This window comes from Solea solea, chromosome 20 (assembly GCF_958295425.1).
Source record: "Solea solea chromosome 20, fSolSol10.1, whole genome shotgun sequence".
Taxonomy (NCBI): domain Eukaryota; kingdom Metazoa; phylum Chordata; class Actinopteri; order Pleuronectiformes; family Soleidae; genus Solea; species Solea solea.
The window spans coordinates 8,217,684-8,227,023 of NC_081153.1; the positions used below are offsets into that span (position 1 = coordinate 8,217,684).

Below are 9,340 nucleotides of genomic sequence, written 5' to 3' on the forward strand. Positions count from 1 at the left end.
CAGTCAATTATCTTTTTATTGCAAGAAAACTAGCCTTGCTATCTTGCGATGATGCATTCCTTTTACATTACATTGTTAAGAAAGTTAACAAAATTGGCCTTGTTATTTTCAGATAATCCATAAATTTGTCTTCATGCCACAAGAAAACAAGCCTTATTATCCCGTAATTACGCAGTAATGTTTTATCACAAGAAAACTAGCCCTGCTATCTTGCGATAATGCATTACTTTTTGACATTATCATGAGAAAACAAGATATCGAGAAAATAGGCCTTGCTATTTAGAGACAATGCATAAATTTGTCTTGTTATCCTGAGACAATACAGTCATTTATCTCGTTATAGTGAGAAAATGAGCCTTGATATGTGAGGCAAAATAAATATCAAATGTAAAATAAAAGCAAACGTAGAAGTTACCAATGTCATTAAATCACGTCAGAATGCTGTAACGTCTTTATGCTGTCGTAATAAAGGATTTTTCACACCTTTGTTTTGATGGGTTTTTTTTATTAACTCGACTGTGTTTTGGAAAATGTCGCCGCTCTTTTCGTGGAAACACATTTCTTGGTATCCGTCATTCCGCTCTAATAAAATACTTGAGCAACAACTCACAGCGATTTTCTGCTCCATTTTCACACCCACGCTTTTCTCATGCTCACTTTAACACACTAACACACACACACACACACACACACCCACCGACACACACGCATGTGCACACCATAAACAAGTCATGGCTTAAACCTCACTAAAGCTCAAGCCTTCCTCCTCCATCATCCTCGGGTACATTTACGACTTCCCTGCTCGATCCTGCCGTTCATGTAAACGGCCGTGGCTCTGGAGTGATGGCCATGTGTTTCCTGACACACTAAATTATTCTGAATCATTTCACCTGAGGGTCCAGATGCTACCTGTCTCTGCTGAGCGGACCATTAGAGCAGCCTGGTGCCGGCTAAACGCATCCAGACTTCCACATGAGTGGATGCGTCTCCTTATCTTGCGTGTCATGATGTCGTGTCGTGTGCACCTCGCCCCCCGCCGCGCCCACATGCATCAGCACCATCACGGCCAACGCCTCCTTTTCTCTCACACATGGTGCTTCTTCTGTCAAAGAGTCCACTCTGAAACTTGACAGAGCAAAGAACTTGTATGTAACTTTTCTGTTTGAGTTTGTTTGATGATTCGTGTTTGTCATGGTAAACCGGAGGAAGTGCTGCCTCTCTTTCTGGACCTCCGATGTCTTTTAGCAGATTTGTGAAGTGAAGCGATGCATGTGAAGGTCAAAGACTGTGTCGCTCTCATCGTCTACACCTTCACCTTCCTGTTGGGACTTCCCGCCAACCTGTTCGTCCTCTTCGTGTACGTGCGCAAGGCCCGCAAGCGCGGTGCCACGCCCAACGTGGTCTACGCCCTGAACTTGTGCCTGGCCAACCTGGCCCTGGTGGCCTGGCTGCCGGTCAAAGCTCTGGAGACGCTGCGTCAGGACTGGAAGCTGCCGTCGCTCGTCTGCACCGTCTACAGCTTCTTCCTCTTCTCGTCGCTGTACGGCTGCTGCCTCTTCATCACCGCCGTGACCGTGGGGCGCTACCTCAGCATCGCCTTCCCCATCGTCTACAAGAGATACCGCCATGCTCGCATCTCTTGCTTTATTAGCGCGGCACTTTGGGTGTTGGTGCTGCTCCACCTGGGCTTCGGCCTGGCGGCTGAAGGGGGCGCTCACTTTGTCTCTGTCAAAAATGACACGTCAGTTTGCTACGACAATTTCAGCCCCTCGCAGCTGGCCATTCTGCTGCCTCTACGCCTGGAGATGGCCATCGTCCTGTTTCTGTGTCCCCTGATAGTGACGTCCTTCTGCACGCTGCGCTGCGTGACTCTGGTGTGGCGTTCAAATTTGCCCCTCATGGGGAAGAGAAGGGTCCTGGCTGTCGCTCTCTCCACCCTGGCCGTGTTCGTGGTGTGCTACGCCCCGTACAACGCCTCGCACATCGTGGGGTTTGCACTAGGGACAAACGTGGAGTGGAGGACATGCGCGATGCTCACAAGCTCCTGTAACGTTTTCCTGGAACCCGTGGTCATGCTGATGCTGTCGCCCGCAGGGTCCAGAGGCATCATGGGAAGAATGTGCGGACGACAAAGTCAGTTCAGCCAGATGGAAGGGGCTCGCCATCAGTGCAACACCACCAACGGTGCCGCTAATGCCAGGGCGCCACCTACAGTATCTGAGAGGAGCCAAGTAGGGGTGGAGGTGATGAATGTCAGTCAGGAGTGAGGTCAGTGGACAGTCAGGGACAGATTTCAACCACTTAACAAAAGGCTGACCTAATAAAATATACACCTGCTTATGTCAACAATATTTTAAGAATATATTCACTGCCTTTTCTAAACCTTCTCACTCTCCTGCACCAAAGTCCATAGCGAAAATCTGCGTTTTTAGCACACAAGGACACAGAAGCTGCTGGTCTACTGCTGCCTCGTGTGGTCAGTTTGTGTCACTCAGCTAAATCTGGATGATGGATTTCGAACACCGAAGTCCCAAATTAACACATTTAAGATGACTGATGGAGTTCAGCAGTGGATCAATTTTATGTAAATGTTATTTTGTGCCAAGATGTTAAAACGATGATTTTCTCTATGGACTTTGGTGTGGGGGAGTGAGCGGTTTACAAAGCTGTCAAACAAGGAGAGAAAGAGGCAAACATATTCTTACACTGGCTTGGATTTTGTTCAGTGAGCCTTTCATTAAGTGGCTAAACCCGATTTTAAGGAGAGTCTGGTAGAAGACAAACATCCTTGAAAGTCCAGAGTCATCAGTGTTATCTGACCAGATCCACTTTACCTTCTCCTCGTGGATGAACCAGCAAATAATCTAGACTTTATCTCTGCCTGCTGTTGACATAAGCTGTTTGCAAGTCTGACCACACATGTGGCGTCTTGACGTTTCCAGTGTTACGTCTGTGTTTTTAAAAGAAATTTGTACTAACTGTTGGTTGTCTTTCTTTTTTTAGACTCAATGATGATGATGTTGACAAAACGTGTGCTCAACAGTGTTTGCATGGTGGAAGAAATGGCTCCACCGAGTGTTTGTCAGTTATTAATGTAAGATGGAACAAAAAACAGTTTTACCCAAAATATTAATGTTTGAAATTATTTTTACACAAATAAATATCTGTGTGTCTAATCATTAAAAACTTTGAAATATGTTCCACAATGACCTTAAAAATAAAGGTTTTCCCCCCAACAACTTTATCATGTGAGGTTGATTGAATACAAAAATATTGTGATGAATTGTTGATTTGATTGTTGAAGTACTAAAACTTCTAAACTAAAGTTAAATAAACTTCTTTTATCGACTTGTCTTGCTTCACATACGGTATTTTATAGGATTTGTTTTTATTCTGTTTCTATATTATTTTACACATTATACACATATTATACGCAACCAATGCCAATTGTAGTTACAATCCTAGAAAAACAAGAAGCAGCTGTTTGTAAAAGATTTCAGTGATTTACATTTTATATTCATGATTTTAGTGTCTTTTATTTTATATGCTTTTCAACATTTAAAGAAACATATATTGCAATAGCCTTTTCCTTATGTATGGAAGAGGATTAGGGCCACATTTAAGATTAACATCACATTTTCAAAAAATATCAGAAAAAAAAGTCATACTTCTGAGATTAAAGCCCGAAATTCTGAGAGAAAAATCAGAATTCTCAGATTAAAGTCAGAAATTCTGAGCAAAAAAACTCTGAAATTCTGAGAAATGAAGTTGGAATTCTGAAATTAAAGTCCGAAATTTGAGATTGAAGTCTGAATTCTGAGAGAAAAAAAGTCAGAATTCTGAGAAAAGTAGGAAGAGAAAAAAGTCATTTTTGAGGAAAAAAAAGTTATAGAACTCTGAGATTAAAGTCAGACTTGTGCACAAAACATTCTGAGATAAGTCAGAATTTTTTGTTTTCATAAATGTCACGTGGTCCTAATCCTCTTCCATACTTGTATGTGACTCCAAATGTTATTACGTTAGTGCTTGTTATATTTTATATGAATTTTTTTTCATTTTAGTCCATTATATTGCAGTGAATTGTTTCAGCTTTAAACTGTTTTATATTTAAGTGTAAAATAAAAGTCATAACAGACTCAGAAAGACGGAAAAGACAGAAAAATTACCGCATGTTTCCACCATCATCATCATCATCATCGTCACGCTGCAGCTCTCGAGCTGTTACTGGGAGATGATGTTTGCGGAGCGTGGAGAACAAAGACTGTGTCCACAAGCTTATTAAATTTCCACAGATGAACGTGAGCCGGCAGATTATCTATGGTCTGTGTGACAAGTTGATGAAGATCAGTCTGTTTCCAGAAGTCAAAGCATGAAAACTCAACTCCTGCAGCTCTGTAAGTAAAAAAACAACAAACAAACAAACAAACAAACACACAGGGATGAAGAAAACGCTTTTCCACGTTTGAGGTGAGTTTTCATGTTTTTGCTAAAAAGATTTTATCAGGCATATTGAACTTGACTTGATATAAATGTGTAACAGTGTTTTTTAACAAGAAACTTTTACAAGGATTTGAAGGGAAAAGTGTAAAAAAACATGGATTTGTCCGACAATGAGTGTCTTTGTAAAAGATGTGAAACAACGTGAAAATAAACGGAATATTTAACGTTGGCAGCACGTAACAGACGTAATCATGACTTTTATAACCATCCTACACAATCATAACAAAATTCATCCTGATCTGTTAAGATGTCGCTGATATTCAAATTCAATGGGACTGACAATTAAATTACCGTTAAATCTGTAATCCAGATGAAATGTAGTTTTATGGTAGAGGGTCTGATCCTGAACACACACCAAATGTGTTGTTCATATCATTCAAATAGGATGGATTTTCACAAAGATATGGTTTTCTTTGTGTTTTACAGTTTTGTGAAATGGGGAAGGAATCATTTACAAGATTAGGATTAGGGTTGGGGTTAGGGTTATGGAGATTGTTGTGTTAGGCAGGATGAAATTTAGTCTGTTGATAGAGTGTCTGATTCTATGTAGATTCATAAAATTTAGCTAAAATCCACTGAATTTTGACAGAAATGTGATTTCTTTTTTACATTATCAGATACTGAAAATGTTATAATCTTTGTGCCATTATCAGTGGGTAAATTCTTAACAAAAATTTCAGTTGCTAACATGAGGACAAACGTACAGATTAACTCACGTTGATGATTTGGACGCTAGTGAACGGTGAATCTAAATGAAGCTGCTTCATGGGTCGTTGTTCAGTCTAAGAACAGAAAGAAAACAAACTGTTACAAAAACAACTAAACAATCAATTAAAGCAAATTTTACAGATTAAAAATAATCAAAAAAGCTTCATGAGCCACTCACAAGTTCACACTGGTTCACTCTGTAATTTAATCCACACACGGTCTGATTGTGGCAGTGGCGACACCTGTGGGAACAAACACACACACACACACACACACAGTCTGGTTTCCATGTCTTCAGAGGACATTGACTTACTTATTCTAACCTGAACCATGACTACTACTGGTCTAACCCTTAACTTAACCTTAACATTACCCTTAACCTGATCATGAAACATAAATAAAATGTAATAACTCACATTATGGGGACTTGTTATCAAGTGAAACTCAAACTTTAGTTGAAAAGTATTGATTGTAGGATGGATGGATGGATGTGTGGGTGGATGGATGGATGAATGGGGGTGGATGCAGGAATTAATTGTTGGATGGATGGACAGAAGAAATACTTATTAGATGGAAGTATTAATTGTTGGATGTATCAATAGTCAGATATATTAAATGTTGGATGAGGACTCATCCAGCCGTTAGTACCATTAGCATGTTCGACATTAAAGTCTCTGAACTTGAGAGAATTCTTTGATGATGATTAAAATCTCAGCATCAATAATGTTGGTCCATATCCCTTGTTGTTCCAGTGTCATCAGAGTCCGTCCCTGCTCTTTGCTGCCACCATGAGGTACAGTCACGTGTTGCTCTTTGTCTACATCCTCACCTTCCTGATGGGCGTCCCCGCCAACATCCTGGCCTTCTGCACCTTCTGTCGCAAAGTGCATCGCAAGGCGACTCCGATCGACGTCCTGCTCCTCAGCCTGACCATCTCTGACCTCGTCTTCCTCTTCTGCTTGCCCTTCAAAATGAAGGAGGCCTTTGACGACATGGCCTGGCTGCTGGACTTCTCCCTGTGTCCCTTGATCGGTTTCCTCTTCTACGTCACCATCTACAACAGCACGCTGCTCCTCACAGCTGTGAGCGTGGAGCGCTACCTGGGCGTGGCCTTCCCCCTCAGGTACTCCATGTTTCGCAGGCCTCGCTATGCCGTGCTGACCAGCATCGCCATCTGGTTGGTGACCTCCCTGAACCTCAGCATCGTCTACATCATGCCCTACGTCCAGTGGGGCAGAGGAATGGGTGGTAATCACCACAATGACAACAGCACCGACAGTAAGCCGCCTCCGCCTCCGCCCACCTGCTACCTGAACTTCACTCAGGACGAGCTGGACATCATCCTGCCGTTCCGCCTGGAGCTCTTTGTCTTCCTCTTCTGCATCCCCCTCATCATCTGCTGCTTCTGCTACGTCAACTTCATCCACATCCTGTCACGACTGCCCAACATTGGCAGGCGGCGCCGTCTGCGGGCCATAGGCCTGGCGCTCGGCACGCTGATCGTGTTCGTGGTGTGCTTCGGGCCGTACAACGCCTCGCATTTGGTGGGGTTCGTCCGTATGGAGAGCGAGGACTGGAGGGACACAGCTCTGCTCTTCAGCGTCTTCAACTCCTGCCTGGATCCGTTCATCTTCTACTTCTCCTCGGCCGCCGTCAGGAGCATGTTGAACCGCTGCTTCAGGAGCATCATGGCCAAGCTGCACATTCTGAGGTGCGGAGCGACTCATCAGAGACACGGCAAGACTGACAGGTACAAGGAAGCAGCGCCTCCTTGAGTTGGCTTTGAGGAAGTGTTCATTCATTTTATCTCACGATCTTTACTCCACCCTCACCAGTGAAATAAACTTTGGACCAATTTTACATGAACCATGAACAATTTCTTGCCTTTAAAGCAGAACTTTGCAAGTCTGTCACTTTTCATTGCCTTTTTCTCTCATTAGCGCCCCCTACTGTTTCGGAATACATATTTTTACGAAACCACCCGAAACAACCATCCATCATCTACCTCTTTATCCTCACTGTTGATGCATTTGTTTTCAACAGAGCCGGTGAACACAAGCCGTGGAGCCATGTCCATGTCGGTCAACATCCGTTTTTCATGATTTCTTGCCATCCTAAAAAAGCTGGTCCGATGTTTACTCGTCGTTTCCTCCGACAACGGTTTTCTCTGCTTCTTTTTTCGCCGGCTCTGCCACGATGAATGTCTAAAATAACGCCATCACTGGCTCGATCTTACATGCCGTGAAGCAATTCATGTTTCTCGCAAGACCTCCTGAACCTGAAGACTCCAGGTTGGCAGCTCTGATCTTGCGGGGTCGGTTGTCCACTAACCCCGCAAGGGGGGGAGTAGAGACCGGGGGCAGTAGAGACCGCCCCTACTTACTCTGAAGATGTAAAATGAGGGTAAAAAGGCTGCATAGTTCTGCTTTAATAGGCGAGATTTGTGCTGGGACTTAAAGGACTTTGTGGACTGCAATTTTATGGAAACAAAACCCAGAGTGGAGCAAATCTCAAAATGTCCCCAATGCGTTTTCATGTAAACAATCAATAAGCTACTTTGGGAAAATGATGATGTCATAATCCCACCCCTTGCATTCACTGTCACTTATCTTCATCGTTGTCCTCTTCCTCTTCTTCTTGTGTTTGAAGATGGTTTGGTCTGTTTGCTTCCTTCGCTCTGTTTCCGTGATTGTAAACGTTGTAATGTATACTTACTTATTCTAATAAAGCTTTATTTAAAGGTAAGGAGAAGTTTGCAGACAGTGCACATGTTCAACATCTTCTCCTACAGTTTTGTTTCTGTATTTCTGAAGTGGCGCCACATACAGGCCTGGCATATGTACTACAGTGTTTGGAGTAATTTTGTGTGGATTAAAATGACAAATGTTTGCGTTTCGTTTCTGTGTGGATACTAAAGCCGAAAAAAAGCGGTGCAATACAATCAAAATTTTAAGGTGATATTTCAGTCATTTATATGCTGATGTCGATGGTGATTTTCCATTATAGTCGGAGCTCGATTTGACTCGTTTGTTTTTCTTTTCCATTAGTGATTTTTTTAGTACCTGAGGTGAGGTTCCACGCGAAGTGAGCCGATACTAAAATGTGCCACCGTCAGACTGCCGTCCACTGATTGGTCAGAGTGTCGTCACTGGAAGAGTCACGAGTGTGACGTCCGGCACAAGAATCAAAGAACTGTGTTATGTAAGAGCACTGTATGTGACTCATGACGCCGCTTAATCAAAGACGAGCGTTTTATGGGAGCGTGGGATGAAGCAATTAAAAGGCAGAGGAAGAACAACCTGTACAACCTCAGAGTTAATTTAGAGTAAAACACGTGTTGTGTATGTGTGTGTGTGTGTGTGAACACGACGCTACACTCTCCTGTCAGTGATATAACAGGAGGAGAACATGTACACACAGATAACATCGACTTATATCAGTCCAGTCCGGCGATGTCCGTTTATGAGTTTATTTACTGTGCCGCTTTCATTTATGAAAAAAAGGCTTTATTAACATCTGCTCTGCAGCAGGTGTGCCATCAGCAAACACACAAGAGCAAGAGCTGAGTTTGATGCGAGTGTCTTAAAGGCGTTGAACAGATGGTGGCGCTGCAGAGAGAAACTTGTCGACTGCATCCAAAAAGTCGCAGAATCAGTACGAAGTGGATTTGTAGATGTTTTAAGTTCCTTCAAGGCGCTTCTTCAGTTCGGTTAGTCGTATTTTTAAGAAATGATGTAAATAAATATGGACACATTTGTCACGGTAACAGTTTAAAGTGTCTTTGAGGAAACGGGGAAATGACAGAGTTCAAAACAAAAAATCTGTCAAACAAAATGGCGATTTTTAGAAATCAGGACGATCATTGGTTGGTCATTTCTTTTTTTTTTTACTTAATTTTTTTGGATAAAATATTTTAAGAAATGATTAATTATTGTTCAATAATGGTCAATTATTTAACACTAATGGTCTCTCCTGCACTACAGTGTAATTATATACAGTATTTTAATAAAAACATATATATGTATACTATGTATAAACTATATTTAATACATGAAACAGGAAAAAACAACTACATTTGAATGAAAAATGTAAATGTTTATGATTTAGCAACAATATATAGTTTTTAAAAAAA

General features: G+C 42.1%; 2 protein-coding genes across 2 annotated transcripts; both read left to right on the forward strand.

The window, feature by feature from the left end:
* Window positions 1–864: 864 nt before the first annotated feature.
* On the forward strand, window positions 865–2,884 carry si:dkey-211g8.9 (free fatty acid receptor 3). Its single transcript, XM_058618375.1, has one exon. It carries the CDS (start codon window positions 1,266–1,268, stop codon window positions 2,265–2,267), a length of 1,002 nt encoding a protein of 333 aa, XP_058474358.1. The 5' UTR covers window positions 865–1,265; the 3' UTR covers window positions 2,268–2,884.
* A 1,440-nt stretch (window positions 2,885–4,324) lies between these two features.
* LOC131446961 (free fatty acid receptor 3-like) lies at window positions 4,325–8,044 on the forward strand. Its single transcript, XM_058618376.1, has 2 exons — window positions 4,325–4,467; window positions 5,961–8,044. The coding sequence occupies exon 2, from the start codon at window positions 5,997–5,999 to the stop codon at window positions 6,981–6,983; it is 987 nt and encodes a 328-aa protein (XP_058474359.1). The 5' UTR covers window positions 4,325–4,467; window positions 5,961–5,996; the 3' UTR covers window positions 6,984–8,044.
* Window positions 8,045–9,340: the final 1,296 nt, after the last annotated feature.

Coding starts and splice junctions, on each gene's coding strand:
- si:dkey-211g8.9 (XM_058618375.1), top strand. CDS start 1,266: ATGCATGTGAAGGTCAAAGACTGTGTCGCTCTCATCGTCTACACCTTC.
- LOC131446961 (XM_058618376.1), top strand. CDS start 5,997: ATGAGGTACAGTCACGTGTTGCTCTTTGTCTACATCCTCACCTTCCTG.